The 22,420-nt window shown below is 36.6% G+C and overlaps 1 protein-coding gene across 2 annotated transcripts in view; it reads right to left on the minus strand.

Moving 5' to 3' along the window:
• LOC148837900 (interleukin-6 receptor subunit beta-like) overlaps positions 1-22,420 on the minus strand; it is a 36,273-nt gene that overhangs the window by 12,560 nt on the left and 1,293 nt on the right. The window contains exons 2-9 of one of the 2 annotated variants that reach the window (XM_088910374.1): positions 13,600-13,667; positions 7,984-8,073; positions 4,754-5,059; positions 4,241-4,379; positions 3,814-3,971; positions 2,879-3,033; positions 2,207-2,366; positions 1,043-1,125 (exon numbers count right to left, since the gene is read on the minus strand). In XM_088910374.1, coding sequence (XP_088766500.1) covers positions 1,043-1,125; positions 2,207-2,366; positions 2,879-3,033; positions 3,814-3,971; positions 4,241-4,379; positions 4,754-5,059; positions 7,984-8,050 — 1,068 coding nt within the window. In that variant the 5' untranslated portion in view covers positions 8,051-8,073; positions 13,600-13,667. The remainder of the gene's footprint in view (positions 1-1,042; positions 1,126-2,206; positions 2,367-2,878; positions 3,034-3,813; positions 3,972-4,240; positions 4,380-4,753; positions 5,060-7,983; positions 8,074-13,599; positions 13,668-22,420) is intronic. The other variant, XM_088910373.1, reaches the window with a different exon arrangement.

The raw sequence follows: 22,420 nt of genomic DNA on the forward strand, positions 1-22,420 counted from the left end.
TGGTGTGATGACAACAACCTCACCCTCAACGTTAGCAAAACCAAGGAGCTGATCGTTGATTTCAGGAAACTGCAAACCGGACATGCCCCTATCCACATCAACGGGACTGACGTGGAAAGGATCAGTAACTTTAAATTCCTCACATGGTCTCTCAACACCACCTGTCTGATCAAGAAAGCGCAACAGCGCCTGTATGTGCAAAATGTATGTATGTGCTTTCTTTTGTTACACAATTGTATTGTTGTTGTTGTTTTTTTTTCTTTGTACTACTTATGTCCGAGAGCTAGCTAAATAGCATTTTGTTATACCATATACCATGCATATGAGTATAATGACAATAAACTTAAACTTGAACTTGAACTTGAGAATATGAAAAAGAAACATTTTGTAAAAACTTCAAGAACAAAGGAAGCAGTTGTAAACATTTTTTACTACACAAAATCTCAAATGCCTGTATTGCAAGTGTACAGTTTAAAACATCCATTCCGATTATTTAAACATATTAAAGTGCTATAAATGCTTTTCCAAACACTCACACAGGAAGACTAAAAATTGTGCAGTGAAGATTAAGTCTTCTAGAGAACAAACTCTACATGATAATTGATGCAACCAAGCCTAGGTGATAAAAGCAAAGCTCCATATTTTTGTTATATTTTAGTTATTTTATGTACCAACTTGTGTCTGATTGGTCTTCTGCATTTTGTTGTCTGTGTCAGTTTAAATGTTGTTTGTGTCAAATGTTTTTTGTCAAATTTATGTCTGTGACAAATTTTACACTTTTCAAAAAAAGTACTGCTATAAAAAACATACATTGAGTGTAGGTCTGAAGTCTTGTATGTTTTACAAATCACTCCTGCGCAGTAACCTGAGAAGGCCATCTTTGGACATTTTCAATAAATAAGCGGTTCACATTCAGAAGCCAAGAAAGCCCAGAAAATGAATATTGGAACAACAAACTGGGAAGTTTTAATTTGGATTTGGGCAACTTTAGCATAACCTTGTGTCAGTGGAGATGAGAAGTGTAATGAATTTGTGCCTTTACCTTCCACATCAGCAGCACATCCCTCTGGTTTGTCTCATCACCAGGAAGGACAACTCTCCACAGATCAGGCTTTACAGAGGGTGCTGGGAAAGAAGGGTGAAAATACCAGAACACTTACAGAAATATATTGGCACGTACTGTAAGAATTAGATGCACAGTTTTATTATAATTTGAAGCAAATCTTTCATCTAAAAGCCTTGAACCTGCATCCAAACATGAAAACGTGGTTGGAGGAACACTGACATGCATTTACCCAGTCAAACCTGTTTATGTATTCAAATCTGAACAAAAGTATTCAGCAGTCACTTCCAATTACTGTACATTGCATTTTAAATTCTTCCTACTAATATTTACTTTGATATTAACTGGCAAGCAAATATCTGTATTTTGTCAGCAACCAACATTTTCATGCATAATGGGGGTAGACAGAGCTTAGTGGTACCATAATGGTCCCATTTCTGCATTAAGCAATCACTTTGGCAGCTTTTTATCTACACTGCTGCCTAGACTGTAAAAAGGAAATCGCAAAGAAACAAGAGGTGGTTGCTTTAATGGACCAAATTAAAGTTACTGAAAAGAACAAGAGAAACAAAATGAAGTGTTTGGGAAGTACATTTCTCATTTCCCAACTTATTTTTAAACCAATGTGCATAGAATTTTATTGACAGAATTGCTAAATTCTTTAACATTTTAACATTTTGCAGTCTACAGTTAATGATCACAGGGAACCAAACTACTCTTTTCAGATTAAATATATCATTAGCCTTACAAAAGTTCTCGGCAAGTCTTTTTCATAAAGTTGTACTTGTTAAGAATTATTTGCTTGCTCACTGACCTGTCTTATGTTAGTTGCAAGAAGGGGCAGAAAGTGGAAAGTACCCAGTGTCAGAACATCTTACAGAGATTTTTTTAACCTGTGGGAGATGGCCTGAAATTCCCTTTAGACTTTGTTTCCTACATACTAAAACTGAAACAGACTATGGCTTGGTCAAACACAAAACCTCTTTTATGACCCCCATGATTAAAAGACCAACAAAGTGAATTCTTCCTGCGTACTATTCAGTGAATTGCCTGCTGCTTTGTTTGTCGTGATAGCTAGGGAACACCTAACCAGAAGTGGCTGTGGGGACATGAGTGAGCGGTCTGCAGGAGAGAAAATCTCACCAGCTTCGGCAGTTATAGCCGTGACGTTTGGACTCCAGTCACTCCAGTAACCCCTGCCATCTTCTTTTCTACACCTCACCTGAACAGCATATTCAGTGAAAGGTTTAAGGCCTTGAAGTCGGAATGACTCAATGTTACTGTTAGTATCATCCAAAGGAACCTGAAACGAAAAAGTAATCAAATTTTTGTAGTAAAAAGTAGTAGTAAAATTGTCTTTTCTGTATATACTTCATAAGCAAAAAAGAATTTTAAGATCAGTAGCACTGTAACCAATGTGTAAAATGCTTCTTAAATCAAATGTACAGTCTGAAACAAGACTGGTGTGTGGACTGACTTTTGGTATAAAAATATTGACAGTATCAATGCTATACACACACTGTTCTTGAATTTTGTGAGTCCTGTCTCATCTTCAAAGATTTCCTTAGAAATGTATTTATTATTTCAGATTCACGTGAGACAGATAGCACTGATTGGAAAAATGACTGTAGGAGTGTCTCCCTGGAACTGACAAGAGGACAGGAACTGAGTAATGCCAGCTGGGCAAGCAGAAGATATCCTGGCTGACTCAAGATCAATCGAGACACATAGCTTTCAGTTTTTTGCAGAACTCCCCCCACAAAATCAGTCCTGACTTTTTGAAGAGTGAAAAAGACCATGTACATTTTATTTTACCTCAGACCAGATATCAGATCCAATAGCACAATATCGAACGTTGTACATCATTTTCATGTACTCAGGGGGAAAAGGCTGGCTCCATTCAACTAACAATGTGTTAGGAAATGCCTCTTCAGAAGTGATTTTTATATTCTGAAGAGGTTGTGGTTTCACTGTCAGAAAAAAACATTATAATGACATCACAAAGTATCACAACAATTATATCTTGGAAAATATGCTCTCAAATAATAACTTGACTACACCCATAAATTCTCAGATAAACAGATAATATTCAAGTAGTCAAAAGACTATCACAAATTAAGTGTTTTAAGTTGTGCCAAATGAAACAGTATCAATCATTTTTAGTTATTCAGAACTGTCAAGTTTTGCAAAAAAGTACGAAAACCCAAAAATAACCACTGACCATCTAAACAGAAACTCCTATATAATACAAGAGCTCATAACTACCACTCAAACAGTAAACAAGTGAAGAAAATATATTGCAAATAAACAGTAGGTCAAGGACAACTGATAATAGTTAAGTGCAAATAATAAAAAAATAATACTCAAGAGCCATACATGCTGCTTTTTTCAAAAGTGTGCCTGCCAAAGTTAAAAAAAGTAAATGCCTAACATCCAAATGGTAGGCAAGATCGTGACAGTGTTATTGGATTGTACGGTGGTCCTTCAAAGATAACCCCATGCATCCATCCATTCACTTCTGTGCAGGGTTGAGTGGGGTGCCAGAGCCTAGCTGGCAGGCAACAGATGCAAGGCGGGACACCGACTGGATAGCACCCTAGGAATTAAACCCAGGGCCCCAACGCTGTGAGGCAGCAATGCTAAGCTCAGCAGAGATAATTGTGGGAGTCAAAAGAAACAGACATAAAAAACCGTGTCGAGGTATCCTCAACAGTCTTTAGCTCCTTTTTTTTAAACTGATCAGTACATACCAATATCCAATGGATCCTGACGTAGTTTGTCTGATTCAACCTTGCCAAGTCTGTTCTCCACCTCTACCCATATGGACACGTAAGTGAAAACTGGCATGACCTTAAAGTCCAGTTCACCGTGGTTCTGTGTAGACTGACTACTGTACTTATTTGAAAATCTATAGAAAGAAAAGGAAAGCAGTTACTCCCCACCCAATAAAGAAAATATTAAAAAGTAAATCTTCCAAAAGGTTCTTTAATAACGGTCTTATACGGTCTAACGGTCCGTATAACGGTCTAATAAAGGTGTTCTTTAATAACAGTCAAATACAGTAGCTATTTGTTATAATTATAATTCAAGTTTATACAATATTTATAAATTATTTAGACCTGTTCACAGTACTCAAAATGTATGTTCAAAGGAAAAAGCTGAAAGAAGAAAACATACTTCTCAGCAACTAGAGTATAATTGGTGACCAAAATCGGGTCTCTGTTCCCAGGATCCCAGGAACACTGCATGAGAGGAGAAAGAGAACCTCCAGACTGCAACACTTGACAGGTCAGATTCTGGGGTTTTTCAGGAGGATCTACAAACATAAAGCAAAAATGTTAATTTAAATGCATTAAATTAATTTAAATGTCACACTTTATTTTCTACTGCACTGACAATGGAAGACTACAGCATTAACTAAAAAAAAACATAATACTCCATTCAAAGAGATTAAGTCCCAAACTCAGGAAAAAAAGGTCCACACTAAGTTGGCACTGACACTGAGATGACAGCAAAACATAAAATTATTATCCATAGCTACAACTCCCTCAAGCACACATACTTGAGAAGTAAGCTAAGATAACAATCTAGCATAAATGCAAACACCAAAACATCATCTTCGGTAAAATGATTCAGCCTTTCCATAATACATTACTGAATTTGTTGATCGTAGAAGAATGACATACTTACATCCAGTTTCAAAAAAAATTCCATAGACAACTTGTTCAATCTGTCCATGTGACAACACATTGCATGTTAAAGGTTTCTCCAGCTCCCTGGTAAGATTCACAGTGATGCTGACAGCTGAGCTGTTTATTTTGGTATAATGATCTCGAGGAATTTTGTAATTTTTAAATCTCCAGAACACATCATCCGCCGTGGCCTGGGTTTTGAGCATGCCAGATTCAGAGAGGACACATGTGGCTGTGAAGTTTGTGTTCAGTTCAATAACTGGAGACTCCGGTACAATCTTTCCACAGCAAAAGTCATGCTGACCTGTAATTAATAAAAACAAAGTAGGAAGCAAAAAATAGGTTGCTATCAGTACTGGTTCTTTCAAAACGGGAGACAGCCACCACCACTTCACAGTATACTGCTGTATTAGGACATGTGTTGCAGTGAAGAGCACTGAGTCTGGGGAGATGTGGGCTTCATCAGTTAACACAGTCTTGGACATGCCAGCGCCTGGGGCTCCACACAGCAGTGCCCTGAAGGTGGATGCACGTCACATGGAACAAACAATTGCTGTGCTAACGGTTGTGTACTAGCAGATTTCCAGTAAGAATCTGGGGACAGGCCGTTCCAGAACAATGTGTTCACACTACTTTAAAACAGTAGGGGGTAGCTCTTGCAGTAGCAGACTGTGTGCTTATGTAAAAAACAAAGAGCTGAGCTTCTGCTGTAAGGACATTACCAGGTGCCATCATTTGAAATTATCTTCAGCAGGGGAAGTGAATCAAGACAGCAGGAAGAAATGTGAAAAAGTCTAATTTTACAAATTCATTTTACTTATCTGATTATTTATCAAAGAATATTTAGAAGTGTCACTTAACAATGTTGAGTTACCTAAGAAACATACCAAACGTTTTTCTCTAATGTGTTTTTACATCTTAATCTGCAATGGGGAGGAAATCGTGAGTTGTTGCTGAAATTTGAACTCTCATCCACTTAGTCTGAAGTACAAAATCAGCTTCTGCAAGGATAGAGGGTAGGATTCTGTGTATGGAAGCACTGATACTGAATTCGAATCCATTCTCTTGTTCTGAGTATTTGTGCCGGTGAAAATACAGCTAATGATCACTACTGAAACCCCCCTAAAACTCTATAGCTTTCTAAATGACTTAATCTACCTGGCAAAATAATTACATTTTGCGTGAGACACATACTGTAACAGATGAAAATGATTTTCCTACTACAGTATACTCCAGTCAATACAAAAGACCAGAGCTCTTGCAATGAGTGCAGTAAAGTGATCACACCCGAGCTACGGCACTGAGAACCTAACTGATAACTGTTTAATGTCTCGATGTAATACGATCACTGGCAAGGAAAGAAGGCAGCTCCTGCTGCTTTGGAACCGAAGTGGGGTTTGTTTAAAAATAACATTTGACTGCCGGAGCCAGGTGGGCACTTTCTCACCTTTGCCAATGCAACAGTTACCAGAAGGACCGTCCTGGGAGAAAGCAACCCGACTGACGCAACAGACAGGGGCCCACAAGGCCAATCTCACTCGGCAACAAAGAAAACTGCCGCAGGAAGGAGGGGCTACTTTCTTGATGGGTGTAGTGTGAGTGCCGCATTTAAAACCGTCGACAATCAGAGCAGGTGGCTCGTTTAGGGAAATCAAAATAGCTCGCTAACACGTATGCTATAGTGTGTGGGGGGGGGGGGGTCTCCGCCCACTCAAACAGGAACATGTTTGACTGCACGGGTGCTGAAGAAAACAGGTTTCTGACCCTGGACACTACAACAATTAGTGAAAGCGTAGCGCACCATCTCGTACAGATATGAGTGGAAAGAGGCTTAGGGACTACTTCAGAGTGTGCACACCTCTGTGGGACAGTCCCAAAACACTCAAAGTCAGTCTTTTAGCTGGGATTGGGTGCCAGAATGAGACTCGGATCAAGGTTCAACTAACAAGTCTGGTGCAGAGTCCCTGTCACCAATGAGAATAATGTCTGCAAACCAACATCAAGACAATAGCTCATGTGCTTCTTTGACAGGGTGACTATCTTACCCTAAAATCCTATGAGTCAAGACGGGATTTTAAAACAAAAAATAGAGACGTCATAATACGGTATATGTGCATAAACTAGGTACTGCTCTTGTGAGTGATGAAATCGTATTGCTGCTTCATTCCTATGCACAGCAGAGAAATAATAGGATCCGCTGTGCAGTATTGCCCTTTGATTGTAGAGCACTGTTGAAATTAGGAAAGTAAAATGTTAATTAACACTAGATAACTTTCAAATATAAAGACTCTGCATCTAAAAAAGATGAACAGTTAAAATCTTACAGGACATGTTTATAAGCTGTATCGATGCAGAGGTATGATGTTAAAAACACAAATGGCGACAATTTTCTCATTTTAGTAGACAAAAACAAAAGTGAAAACATTCAGTTTATCCTATTTTTTTCTTGATTAAGGCTCCCCTGTACAATGTGGTCTTTTCTGACTTGGCTTCTTTTTAGTGTGCATTGTCTTTCATTTCAATTGGCTGCTGTAGTCAAAGACAGCCAAAAGACTAATTGGGCATCAAGCAGAACAGATCTTTAAATGTATCTTTGGGTGGTGGTTCTAATCAATTATGTACTAAAAAGACCCACAGTTACATAATTAAATGGCCATAAGTCATTAAAGCATCACCTTTGAAGTCCAGTGTTAACCTTTACCCACACAAGGGAGGGGTCTTTTGAGACCACCCGGCTTTTCTAACAACAATGAAGGACAAAAAGTGTTTATAAACCCATTTCCGAGCAGGAACAGGTCAGGAAGTTTGAAAACAAAATCTGAACAGTTTATAAGCTCTTACTTGGAACACCTCACCTTTCAGTATAGGTCTATTTTTAAAGTTGCACATTAACCGTAGACCAGCTTGTACGCTCGCGTTAGAAGACAAATGATATTGCTGAAAATAATAACAGATCTTGGTATGTCACACATTAACTTTAATTTCTTTTAAAAAGACCTTTCCTCCCATTACAAAACAGGAACAACTTTGGGGAATTTTTTTTCCCCAAAGTTTTTGCTGCATGAGCATCAGTGCACCCTTCCTAACAAATGGCAGTTTTATATCTGTTTAGGTCAGAACAAAGAACTTTAATTTTTTAAGGACAAAATGCATATTTTTTCATTCATTCAGCAAAAATACCTAATGAATAAAGCATAGATGAAAACCATATTAAAATGTTGGACTTACTGGCAGCAGGAGGAATATTCCTCTGAGCCACGAAGAGCAGCAGAATCATTATTTGGGAAAATTCCATCCTGAATGAGGTCGACGATATCTCTGAAAACAAATATATACAGTTGAGTACATTTTTACCTAAAACTTTCCACTCAGTAAAACAGCTGTAGCAAATTTCTAACCTAGTTTATTCCGAGAATAATTTTGCAAAATAAAACAAACTTTGTGATTTATACTGCTTAAACAATGCCCTTGAATTACCCCCATTTCTGGGAAGAGGGCTTGATTCCAAGAAAGACCTGAATTCCTGTAAGCGTTTTCAGTCTCCCATACATAGCTGAAAAGCTTGCCCACCACGAAGAATGTGCTCTTACAATAATGGGTAACAGTCAAAAGCCTGACATAAAATGACTTGGGATAATAAAATAAAAATCTTGCTAGGAGCCAACTCTATTTTCTTATGAGACACAATAAGAGAAAAGCAATCAAACAGGTCATGGAAGTTTTTCTTTTGCATCAATTCCTGTTTTGTAGAGAACACATTTAGAAAACAAGCTATTCGTTTATCTTATTCATATTCATTCAATGCAAGTTGCTGAGCTTTTTAAGCAGGAAAATACACCGTTCTGTATGTACAACATTAGAAATGGTGACTGCCTCCAAATGAAACCCCAATTCACTAAATCCACTTTGCAATAATGAAGATCTTACTCAATGTTAAATAAATTAGTTCAATAGCTTACATCAAAGAAAATGTTAGATCATTAGCGATATATTCAAAAGTAAAACTACGAGTCATTAAACTACCATATTTTCTTTTACAGTATTTGAGGGGGAGGTTATTTCATCCATACTGGCTAAACTTTTTAGTTTTTTTTTTAAACACAGTAACATTTCCAGGGACCTCTTCCTAATGATTCTATGCCTGGAATAGACAGGAACAGGGCTGATTTTCTTAACACTGTGAAACATTAATCCCACTAATATTTTGACACTACTGTGACTCTATTATAGGGTAACCAGATTGTATTTCAAACTTAAGAGCCTTATTACTTTTATCAACTGTAGATAGTCTTGATCTTATAAGACATTTCCAGTCTCAGTAAACTTCATGTTTTACAAGAATATACAAATTAGTATTTCTATAGCCTTTTCACTTCCTTTTGCATGGCAAAGTTCATCATGCACAGTTACATTTTTAACACCTGTCCAATTGCCAAGGATAATTAGTCAGACAAGTGATTTTTTAAACATTTTTACAACAAAAAGTTTTAAGGACCTACAAAATACACAATTTACAACTACAGAAACACCCAACTGAATATTCAACTTAATTCAATAGCAGCTGTCCTTTCACTTTTAAAATGTACAACGCCACCCATATTTAACCAGCAATAATAAGTACCACCTTCCAGTGCACATAACTGAAGTTTCTTTGATAAAGTTGACTGTTACAAATATACAATGATTACTTTAATTATACTGCCCTTGCATAGAATTGACTTACTTTACTGATGCTTACTTTTTTGCTGGAACTAGCTTAATAAATCTAGGTTGTACATGTACAAGCTTTTAAAATGTAGTCCAAATCAATAAACTGAGTGGGGGCTGGGTTCCAATGGAAGCTAAGCAGAAAACTAGCTTTTAACTCAAACCAAAAATAACCCACCACTACTACAACATAAGGTGTTTTTTTTTTGCCATGCTGTGGTAGCATCTCTAAATTGTGCAAATAAGTATTTCACTTGTACTAGAAATGCTATCTTTGGCAGATCTTTGCTTTTTTGAGATAAGCTCTTATCTGATACAAGTGTGGCAACTATAGCTTTACTGTATGTGCACTCTACAAACATTTTCACGGCTAATGTATGCACTAGCAGCATTACACAGATATACAACACTAATTATATGCAGTAGCTGCATACATGTACAGAATGCACTGGAATGTTAATCATACATCATAAAACTCTGTCAAATTTTAAAATGGCATGCAAAATAAAATTAAAATTCAATGGAAACTTTAAACAACTTTTCTACTTGCTTATAAAATAATTCAGATAAATATATTTAGTATGATTACTGTAGAAAACATATTTAGCTTTACTAAAAATATTTTTCTGAACTTAAGAGTTTCCAGAGTACTTGAGCAAGAAAACCTGAGGCAGTGAAGTGTTAGATTTCCTTTCCCTTTACCCATTTACATCATATGTAGTTTGTTATTTAGATCTCAAAATTGTTAAAGAATGTTATGTTTTGATCTTTCTTACAAAAAGGAAAAAGCACAACTGGCGACTTGAAGGATAAAAAGAGCAATAAAAAGTTGCAATAAAAAGCATTTCAAGCAGTGCACTATTTCCCATGACTCTGAAATTTAATGCTGCAAAGTACTTGTCTTTGTCGATGTGCATCCGAGATGGGTTACCTCTGTGATACAAGTCTATAACAGGTGGGATGTGGTTCTTTTCAAGTCGAACAGTGCATCACATTACAATACTTGCTTATAAGCGGAAACGTACTTCTAACGTTAACAGTTTCAGCACCAGATTAGGAATCTTTTGAACTATAGGAATGGAGGCAGCAACATGCCGACTGCAGAACCTGCACACAAGCATATCAAAATACAGTGAGGTGGTGGTTAGCACCACTGACGCATGTATTATTGCTGTTGGTATTCCTTTGTGTGCATGAAAACAATATGCAGATTAATGGAAGAAAGTTCTGAAATAAAGATGTTCTAAGTGACTTTACCGAAGTGTGTACTCAGCCAATCTGTCAGAGCATTCGGGTTATCTGCAGCTGAAGGATGGCTTTTGTTCAAAAATTAAAAATAATTTTTTGATCACTTGTATCCCACGTAAGGTTCTGTTTTGTGGTTTGTCTGTTGCCTAAACAGTCTTCTTAAAGAAAACAAAATCGTCTTTTATGTTGTACTCCAGCATTCAATCTCCTAAGAAGCCTTAAGCAATACCATACAGAAATTAAAAGTTTGCCACATCTATGCTGACAACACTGATGTGGTAAACATACTTTCTAACTTCTCTGTATATACTGTAATGTACATATACACATACAAAGCAATGGCTTTAAGAACATAAGAACATGAAAAGTGTTACAAAGGTGAGGAAGCCATTGGGGTCATCTTGCTTGTTTGCTTGCTATTAACTTAATGATCCAAAGATTACATCAAGCTCTATTTTAAGAATCATACATTCCTGAAACCATGTGGCTACACCAAGATGGTTTCTGCAACACTATGGATATCCAGTAACCCTCTTTTAAGAGTGCATGCACTCCATCAGGTGCTAGACAAATATGCAATTAGTCACATATTTGACAAAATAAATGTGACAAAACGCAGTTGAAGCTAGCAACAGGGACATGGAACACAGATCCAGCATAAAACTCCAGCAGCTACTGCACAGAACTTTTTTTTTTTCCCTGGAAGAGACAGCTCTGTAAAGATGAAGGTTGAAGTTCTAAATATGAGTGCTCAGACAAGGTAGACATTGACTGAGTTTTAAAGATGCGTCAATTGCACTTTTCACACTGTTCTGAAAGACTTTTCAAGGGCTGGTTCCACCAGTGTGTCACAACCATAAACCACAAACTTCTGTGCTGTTAGCGGCCAACAGATTTATACTTATACACACTGTCCCATGCACAGGATTACAGATCTTTTTTTGGGTATTCTTGATTATGTTTCTTTTCTAACTAAACCAATTTGAAAGTAAATGGAGTCCTCCCAGGGAGCCCAAGGGATGCCCAAGGGAGGATTCCAAATAGTTACTTTGTGAAGTCACCTGATACAGTGAGAGCCCACCTGAGGTATCTCACATCCCTAAGATTCCACGACTACAAGCACAATTAGCTACAAGAAAATTAGATGGCTGTGCAAGCAGAAATGAAAAAGGAGACACTTCTGTATCTCTCTGACAAAGCTGTCCAGCCTGAGTGCTGAGGCATTTTCCTTCAAAAATGGGTCTCTCTGTGTGAGAGACCATCAATGGGTGGCAAGAAAAGGTCAAAGACAGAAGTCTACCACGGGTAAGCCCAGCTCACCCTGATAACCTCACCACTAATAGTAAAACAAGAAACTGAGAAACGAGAAAATTAGATGGCTGTGCAAGCAGAAATAAAAAAGGAGACACTTCTGTATCTCTGACAAAGCTGTCCAGCCTGAGTGCTGAGGCATTTTCCTTCAAAAATGAGATGGACAAGAGCTTCAAATCAACAATGAATTTAATAACCTCCTGTAATCTGTAACTTGATTTAGGTCCTTAAAACACTCGTTCTGTTCTTCTGTAGATTTGAGAAAGTTCTGGGCATTATGCATTTTTAAATACCCTATTTCATTAGGAAACATCTTTATTTTTCATTTCTATTGTTATTATTTCTCCATAATTACTGCATTTGGGTCTGGTCTTTTTGCATTTATACCCTGCATTATTTTAAAAATATAAAGGCATGAGCTTCTGAACTGCTAAACATTGCGGTTAAACCACTAAACAGCAGCCAGCAGATGTCAGGGAAATACACATGCAAAATTAACTAAGCACAGCAACTTACTAACCACGACTTCCACACGTTTTTCATTTTTTGTGGCTACTCAAGTTTTTATTTTTAAAAAAGCTTCCATTTCTTGTAAAACCCCACCCAATCCTATAATTTCAATACTTTTTTTCATGTTACATCATGATACTTTGTTGGGTAACTTTCATGTATACCTTTTCAGAAGTCTATGCCCCCCCCTCAAAAAAAAAATCAAACTGACTTTAAAATTAACTTGGCTTACATTACACTACTACTGTAGGATATTGTGGTCCAATAACTCAAAATATTTCTTTATTTTAACTGAACAGTTATGTCACTTATAGTAATACAACAAAATTAACACATAGCACACTGTGATCAGGGGCAATACAGTTTTAAAACCTGCAATTTTCTCAATCAGACTGAATGCTAAAATGAATACCAAATCAAAATTAAGGTCTAGGGCCAAAAAATATAAGGTCAAGTTCTTCATTTCAAGTCTGAGTCTGTTTTACAATGCCAAGGATTTTAGCACAATAGAGTCACAACCTAAGAGAGCTAGAGTGAGAGAAGACGGTCACACACACACAAAATGTTACCTACAGGGTATACCACAGTTCTTCAACTTCCTTTCCTGCATTGACTCAAGTCTCACTCTTTACTAAGTACGAAGAAGGCGTGGCTGTCGCGAGCTGCGGAAATCGCTACACTATACACAACAGATTGATGAGAAAAGGATGGGAGAAATGAAAATAGCTCTTATTTCCTGTGAAACACATGCCATTTCAGCTTTGCTGCTGGTGTGCCAGATATGACTTCACAGGTCAATCCAAATCCCTAAAATGGTATTTCATCTTCAGAAACTAGGTTTTCATTTGCCTTCAGCAATGTCAGGAGCACCTCAGATGAGTCACTGTGCAACAGATTATCAAAGCAAAAACTTAATGCTTTATTTATAGATTTATTGTTACATTTCAAGAATCTAAACACAACCTTAGAAAAGCTCATTTAAGGAATTATATGAATTACTGAACCTGATTATTGAAAGATTCCTTCTTCAAACACCTCACAGAAAAACTTGATTGCAATTAATCGTACCTCTTCTATGTAACTGCAAGAGTCCATTCAACGGCGCAGTCTATTATTGATAATAATAACCGATGGTGCTGGAAAAAAAGAACAGCTTATATTATTGTTGTCCCATAGAACAACAACAGTGTGAAGCTAATACTTACTGACCACCTATGATAAGTATTTGATAATGCAGGAAAAGAATCTAGGAAAGGGACTTTAGGACTTTCTCAGTGGCAGGAAACATGATTGGCTTGGTACATATTGCAACTGCAAACTGGTGAAACCCACAGAAGATTAAATTTAATACCACAAACTAGTATACTCATAATAATGTCAACTGAAGGCCACTAGACAAGAAGAATAAGATGGGACTGGAGGACAGGATGAATCATCCAAAGAAACAAATATAAACAAAATTTAAAACATTAAGAATCCAGCTAAACTAATGTTAGTGGCATTTTTTACTACACCAAACCCAAAGTAAAGACAGCTTTAATGTATCATTTGCTCTATGGCGTCAGATATTCTACATTCTAAAGCATGACCCAAGCAGTCGTAATAGTTTGTCACAAGTTCCCAGATAAATTTGAATCCCCCTTATTTATCATTATACGTTTTTAAATTGTAACTGTAGGAAAAAGGCAAACAAATGGAAACACCTATCTAAAGACTCCTAATAGAGAGCTGGGCACTACGTGCGGCCAATATGGCCTGTATGTGCTGAGGCAGACTCTACCAGTGTCTATGATTCAGCAGAAGGGATGCAGATTTTGCAATTGCAATTTTTTTAAAATCAATTAACTCTTGCTTGGCCGACGGAGGTGGTAAACAGCCGTCTCAGGCAGCGTTTCAGAATATCCCATAAGTGTTCGGGTACAGATCTGGTGAGTGAGAAAGCAAGGACATTTAGAGAACATCAGTATCTTTCTCATCAAACCACTGGATGAACACATGCGCACCGTGAATGGGGGCATAGTCATCCTGGCAGAAAGCCCTCCACGCCGGAAAAAGAAAAAGCTGCAGCATGAGGGGAAGATGATCATTCACTGCCATTAAGTAGCAATTAGCACTGACCTTGCCTTTTAAGGGAATGAGTGCAGCCAAACCATTACAGAAAAATGGGACCACAACATTACAGAACCACTAGAACCCTTCACTGCTGGAACCAAGCACTTGGGGCTGGTGAGTTCCTTAGGTAGGCACCACATATGCACTTGTCTGTTTGTCGAAAACATGGTGAAGGATGATTCAACTTTATCACATTTCTCCACTGTAGTCCACTGCCTGAGCTCTTTATACCACTGCAATTGCAAATGTGTATTGTCAGGTGTAATGACCAGCCTGACTATACTATACCTGACTATACTATCCTGCTTTATGGAGATCACAGTGGACAGTTTTTGATTAAACTGGCTACTCACACCCCAAGTTGATATTTGCAGTCAACTGTCTTTTTTGCTGGTATTTCGAATTAAAGCACAGATACCACGATCATGAAATATGTGCTTCCACTCAGTGATGCCCTTTGCTGTTGTCAGTACAGAACTCTGAGGGAAAGAACTCACCTCACCTTAGACACTGTGGTGTGTGAAACACCAGCAAATTGACCTGTCTTGGTCACTGAAGCTCCAGCCAACTATGCCCTGACAATCACCCTTCAGTCCGAGTCACTGGGGTCTCCTCTTCCAGCCATGCCAGCCAGAATTATTGGCAACCAGGTCTGTCCATTACTTTTATACAGGACTCAAGGCATGCTGGGATGTTATTTGGCAAACTAATGCATGAGCAGCACCTGTGTGGTAGTCCTTGCTTTCAACATGCATACATTTTTGTCTGCTACCTGTACCTCGCACTCAACCGCACTTCCACCTCCACCAACGACAACGGAAAACTACTGTACCTCAAAAATAAATCTTCAGCTCGTTCCAGTGAACAAGCCGTGGGTGAATCTGAAAAGCACGTTTAGAAGGGAGTCATGTTAACTGTAAATTAATTAACTGGTACAAACATACACTATGAGTAATTCATCTTCTAGGATGTGAAATCTGCATCCACACCTCGATCAGATATAAACTGCCCTTTTCTAAGTACTAGCATAATTTATCTGTTTTAAGATATTTATCCTTCACTATTTCAATATGATCTAAAGCAATATGCTTTCATTACTAAGATCGGTGATAAAAGATCTGTAAAAAAGCTACATAAACAGTACATTACACACAGAGACGGGGTAAAAATATTCAAGAGCTCACATAAAAAAATTAACAAAACTGACAAAGAATCTGAAAGGATATTGTTCATATAGCTACTCTCACTTCAATGATGTTACACTCCAATGCAAAAAGTAGCAAAGTTCAGAGATCGTGCAAAAAGGAGACATGCTTCATTGGATATTTACTTTTAAATTAATGTCGAGCATTTTTGCCAAATTGTCTATGCTTAAAAGGTGAAGTGTTTTTCATTAGAAATTCTGGATCAGGTGTTTTCAAACAGAACTGGATTCCTTTTCAAAGACTAAGTAAAAATCTGTTTTTGGAGCAGTCATAAATGCTGAGTCCCGCAAATGTTTTCAAATCACTTTAGTTAAGCTTTTACTTGGTTATAAACTATATTCAGTGCATTATTTAAGAATATATTAAAAACTATGTATTGTCATGACATTCTTTTAGGCATTTAAAAAAAGAAAATGCATATTAACTTGCCCAAGAGTACACAGAGAATTTCCCTAAAAGATCTGTTGTAAAATATTGACGTTGCAAAGTTGCAACACATCGTGACCTTTCAGCTTGCTTCTGCATGTACAGACTAATGCACTTCTTCAACATAACACATGAAAAGCACTAATTTAAACACAAAAATATTGCATTATTACATGTTAATTAAAAAAGAACTTGCAGACCATATACTGACATGGGGTGAGTGCTGGGTTTATATCACAAATTATACTTTCAGGCAGTGTAATATACACCTCATTTGTAGCTGGTACAACTGAGAATGCACAGATATCAATATCAGAAAGCATGGTAGACTATGATGCTGCAAAAGATGATTAACCCCTCTTTGTAAATGATATGCCAAGAGGTTACAACACTAAAGTGTTCAATAAACCAGTCTTTCGTCACCTGAAGATGAGCCGAAGTTTATCCAGAAAACAGACGAACAAGCTACCAATAAAGGCAGAATTCTGATCAGTACAACAAACAAGCAGTTTGTTCATACAGAAGTTCATATACATATACATTTAATCACACAAACTATCAATAATTTGCTATACTTTGAAATTGTTTAAGTAACCCATGGTTTGTATAATGAGAATGTTGATTTAATTAAAAAAACGACCGGCTAAAGTGTAATTGAGGGATCTAAACGATTCTGCAATATGACTTTTTAACATTTTAACACACTCTTTAGTGGAATGCAAAACAAGGTAAGATTTACAACAATAATGTCAATATTAAGAACTATAAAACCTGTTAATTATGATTAGGCAATATTTCATGATGTGTGTTATTAAAGCTTTCATTTACTGTCAAAGATTTAATTGCTTTCTCAGAGTCCTCCGGACTAACTTTGCTGTGACTCATAAAGGTGTTTAGTCACTGGGTTTATACACTATAAAAACACATGTAATAGGGAACACAAGTGTACTGGTTTGACAAATTTTTAAGCGAAGCCCCAAGATATATACAGCATTTTAATTAATACTCCACATAAATTACAAGGCTGTGACATGATTTTCCAGAAACAGAATTCAGCACTTTCCACGACATGTCCAAGCACTCTCAACTCTTCACTGCTTCCTCATATTACATAGGAGAGGAGTCAACATAAAATCACTTTCCTACTCAAGCAGAATTAACCATATTTTGTTATCAGAAAATTCTTATCACCTGAACTCAATAAAGAACAGCTGCTTAAACTGAAATTTCTTAACATTGTATCTTGCTATTTCTGCACTGCACAGATCTTCTTAGATTGCTTTAGTGGCCGCAGCAGAGTTTCCTATCCCACCCAGCTTACATTTAACAAGGTTCAATTGTTCCAGAGTGATTGATGCTGATTACAAAGAGTAACAGGCCAGGTGGTGCTCTGTGTAGTTCCACACTAGTTACCCCACATGATTTTAATGTTTCACCACAAATCAGAACCCTCTTCTCTAATTAGGCAGATGCTAATCAACAGGCATTGCTGTAAACTGTCAATGACATATAATTATTATCTTCTATAATGTGCAGCGTTACAGCACTGCAGAAATGTGTGTTCAACTGACATAAAGCTGATCGCTCTGTGACTCTCAGATTACATTTTGTTCCTCTGTGTACAGTATGTGGAGTAGCTGTACATCAAGCTACATGCATAATTTTTCTAAATACACCTCACTAATTCAAGTGGAACAGTGCCAACGCAAATAAAATATTCTATAACAACAGATTATGACAAAAAACTTAGCTGTTCAGTTTAAATACTCAACAGCATTCGCCAAATACCAAAGACTAAATGTCTAAACTTATAATGATCACTTTAGGTGTATTGGGAGTCAACGAGCAAAAGTCAACTACAATTTGCAACCCAGCGTTATAACTGCAAGACAGAAAACATCAGCAGCATCTGAAAATAAGGAACCGCAATATGTGCTGATTTGGGGAAATGGGCTCTAGATATTTATAGTAAAGAGAATGATTAACAAGAACATTTGAAGCTGGAATGTTTCAGTATTTAGTATATTGCAAAAAAAAAACAGCAACTCAGTGAACCGACAATTCACAAAAGGCCTGAAAAACAAACAAAAGGGGTTTAATGTTAAAAGTTGAATATCTAATCTCCAAAAGCAGAAACAGGTTAGATAGGAAAGGCAGTGACATTGACAAAAACAACATAACATGCGTCACCAAAACTGATCCAAAAAAATATGACTAAAGATGATTATCATAAAAGAAAAACAAGAGGCAAAACCTCTTTCGACATCCAAAAACAAACAAATTCTAGGTTTTCCAAATAATGTCAATAAGCCATTGAATTCCAAAGACACCTAAAGGCAAAACCACCTGCATACAACACTGATGAGCTGGAAAAGAGTGACTTTGGGAACACTGTAAGACAATTCCTGTCTTAAATCAAATATATGCCCTGAGACAATAGTAAACAGTCAGTGTTAAGGTTAATCTATACATGTTTTGTTAAAGTTAGTCTGTACACATTTTTCTCCCAGTCAGAAGATTCTGCAATATTCTTTTCTTCTTTAACAACTCCAATTCCTATTCCATCATTTCAACAACACTGACTATCATTGAACATCTGGATAAGATACAGTACTTAAATCAAACTACTTCAGTAGCTCAAACTTAGGAGTAACTTTGAAATTGATGTTCTGATTACCTGAAAGTTTTCAATTAGGTTTAGGTTTCAATAGGTTTTCAATTGAAATTATAAGTCAAAACTGTGTCAGGTTATTTGAAAAAAGCATTTTCACTTCCAGGTATTAAGTCTGATGCACTATAAATTGGGAAACTTGAAGAATTAACTTTAAAATAGAGCACAATTTTAAAAATGAATGTATTACTACTTCAAAGGTTTTTTAAACTTCAAGTGGTATTTTGCACACTGTTTTAATATTTTTCTTATTTAGTCCAAATAAATAAAGCAAACATTTAGTAATAAAAAAGATGAAAAGACTGAACTATGTATGTAAATTGTTTCGCGTCATCTGCATTCTGCAAAAGACAACTGATTGCTCCTGATGCAAGTATACAAATACTACAGTATAACAGTACACACCTCTTTCTCAATTATGCAATAAAATCATTAGATTAACTTTCATCAAAGCACAACATGCAACCTATGAAGTCTGTTAGCTGGAAAATTGAAAATAGTAACACAATCAAAAATGGCAAATTAACCCTACTGACATTGCAACAAATAGGAATTGGAGAAAACAACGATATCTGGGCATGTGTTTGAGGGGTTATCAAGTAGCTTTTATAATCATGCTGCGTATTGCTATGCACCATCTGAATAAACTCTAAACAAGACACAACAAAACATTCACATGCACCTAATGCAGACCATGGGTGCAAGGTTCCTCAGGTTTCTCATTTCGTACTATTTTGTATTAAGGGTGACATGATAATATAGAGAGATTTTAATTTTCCACAATTTAATTGAGATATTGCAATTAGGAATACCAATGCTGAAATTGATATTGCTCATCAGAATCACTTTATTTGCCAAGTACGTTGCATGCACAAGGTGTAGTAGGTGGTGAGTTACTGTAGGTGCAAAAACATAGAAACAACTGATGATACATATACACTTTACTGAATGAACATGCACAGGTTCACAGTTATATACACACTACAACGCGTATTCTAGTGTTCTGGTTAAGAAGCTATCCAGATGCCAGGAGGCTTTGGTTTTGAGTGCCTGGCGGTTTTGGTTTTGAGTTTTTTTTTTTGGAGGTGGGGGGGGTTAAATGATCTTAACCCAGTTTGTTAGGGCAACAACTAGCAAATACAAAGGAAGACTCAGTTTTTTGACCTAGTGGTTTCAAATAACCAAAGTGGAATCAAGAGAGTATATGCGGAGATTAAATTGCTAAAGGTGGAGCGGAGAAGGCGAGCTTTTCTTAAAAAAATCCTATAAGCTCAAAACAAATTAATTTTAAATGAGATCTGTCCAAGTCGGTGGGTAAATGAAGAGACTGAGAAGCAAATCAGAAGGAAGAGAGTTCGCTACAGAATTTGCAAAAAGACCCCAAATTAAAACAAAAAAAAAGACTGCATCAAGCTGCAACACAGCTGAATGTGATCTACCAAAATCTAGAGGAAAAACACTACTGAGAAAGGAGATTTCAGCAACAAATAAGACAAACCATTTTTCTACATTAAGATAACTTGATAAGTTGAAGTATTAAGTCTACAACATGGGATTAATAACTGAAGAAAAAAATGGAAGACATGCTAAATTAACATTTTTGCAGGTTTTTAGAATATATGATATCAATAACATGTCCTTTGATATAGGAGTAGCTCCATCAGTATTGGGCAATTGTAGCATAATTGATACCAAGTACATACAGGGCTTAGGTATCATAAAGGTAGGGCTGGGCGATAATTCGATAGCGATAATTATCGCGATATAATTTTCCTCGATATAATTTTAACAAAAGTTCGATAAATGCTCGATATATATGTTTATGCTTTGCGCAAAATACTGCGCGAGTGCGCGTGCGTGTTGCAGACCGGCCAGCTAATGTGGTGTTGTTTACCCACACGGTGGTGGCTGACAGGATTGTAGTTAGAGTGGAGAAATGAGCAACACTGAAGCAAATGTAGTGCTGCCAACGACCAGCCCGAAGGACGATGACATCGTCGACAGAAAAGGTCATTCAACTTCGGTAATTCGGAGATATTTTGGCTTTTTACGATCAGACATAAAACAGAGCACTTTAAACTTTGCAGTCTGTCTGAGCCATCTTCAATGTGTGTTTTATCACACTGCAGTATTTAATTTTTCTATTAAGATACTTATTCTGTAAATTTTACTCATGCATATTTTGACATAAAAAAGACTTGAATACTCTCTACCTCAGATTTGTTTAATGTTTCTGCTGTTTGGCAAGTGTTTGTTGTGTTCTTAAAATAAAGAGTTGTTTAATTTACCAATTAACTGTGGTTTCTTCAACTTTTACTCAGGATAAAAAATCTGCCTTTAAACTTGAAAGAAATAATGATTTGACATTTATCGTGATAATTATCGATATCGACTGATATGAAAATTTTTATCATTATAATGTTTTGGGCCATATCGCCCAGCCCTACATAAAGGTAACAAATTGCTAGGGCCTGATTGCATTTGCACAGCTGTATGTAAGGAAAAAAGGAATGTTATTCATAGACCCTTAAGGCCAACTTTTCAACACTCAATGCAGATTGGAGTGGCACCAATAGACTGGAGAATTGCAACTGTTTACAAAGAGGGGCACAAAAACAAACCAATAAACTAATCAAGCTGTTTCATTTCTGTAACAGGCAATGTTGTGCCACACAATACTTAAGTACAGAGAGAAAATAAGTATTTAAATCAATTAAAACACAGCTGACCTTGGTCACCATACTACATAAAGGACATGACATGGTCACAGAGGACATCCATAAACAAACAGGATAAAGAACCAGCCTTTCGATTCATTCTAGTACAGAAGAGACTGACAGGTCATTTGATCAAGTAGGTAAAATTTCAAGGACAGATTTAACCCAGAGTGCTATTTTAGTCTCAGGTAATCTAAAAGAAAACTAACTTAGAATGAGTAATAGAAAGCAGATGGATGATGTTTAATACCCTTCTAGCTAAACTAAAACTAAATCACCAAAAAGAGTAAGGCTTAGGCTATAAATGAGAAAACGTTTTCTTGTGTGCTTATATATTGGCCTACAAGTTTTGCAAATTTCCATAATTATTTCATTGATTGCTTAGATTATGGAAAAATATAATGTAGCCATTGCAATCAGTGAATTGTACAATGATGTATATAATACAATCATAACTCCAACAAAATCTGCTAAGTGTTACTTATCAAAGTGAATTCATTAGTCTTAATGCAGTGAGAAACAATTATTGGAGAATTTATAATCTGTGACCATCAATGCACAGAAATAGGAAATCCTATACACAGTGAACACTGTTGTCAAAAATCATTCATGTCTTATCTTTTTACAATAACACAAAACGATGATACTGTATGTAGCTCTCTGAAAATTAAGATATCAGTTAATTAGGTGGGGACGTTATCAGGGAAAGTTTAAATCCACTTTTATAAATGAGCACAAATATTTAGATCAGGCATACT

The sequence above is a fragment of the Atractosteus spatula genome, chromosome 3, assembly GCF_055471065.1.
Source record: "Atractosteus spatula isolate fAtrSpa1 chromosome 3, fAtrSpa1.hap1, whole genome shotgun sequence".
In the NCBI taxonomy this organism is placed as follows: domain Eukaryota; kingdom Metazoa; phylum Chordata; class Actinopteri; order Semionotiformes; family Lepisosteidae; genus Atractosteus; species Atractosteus spatula.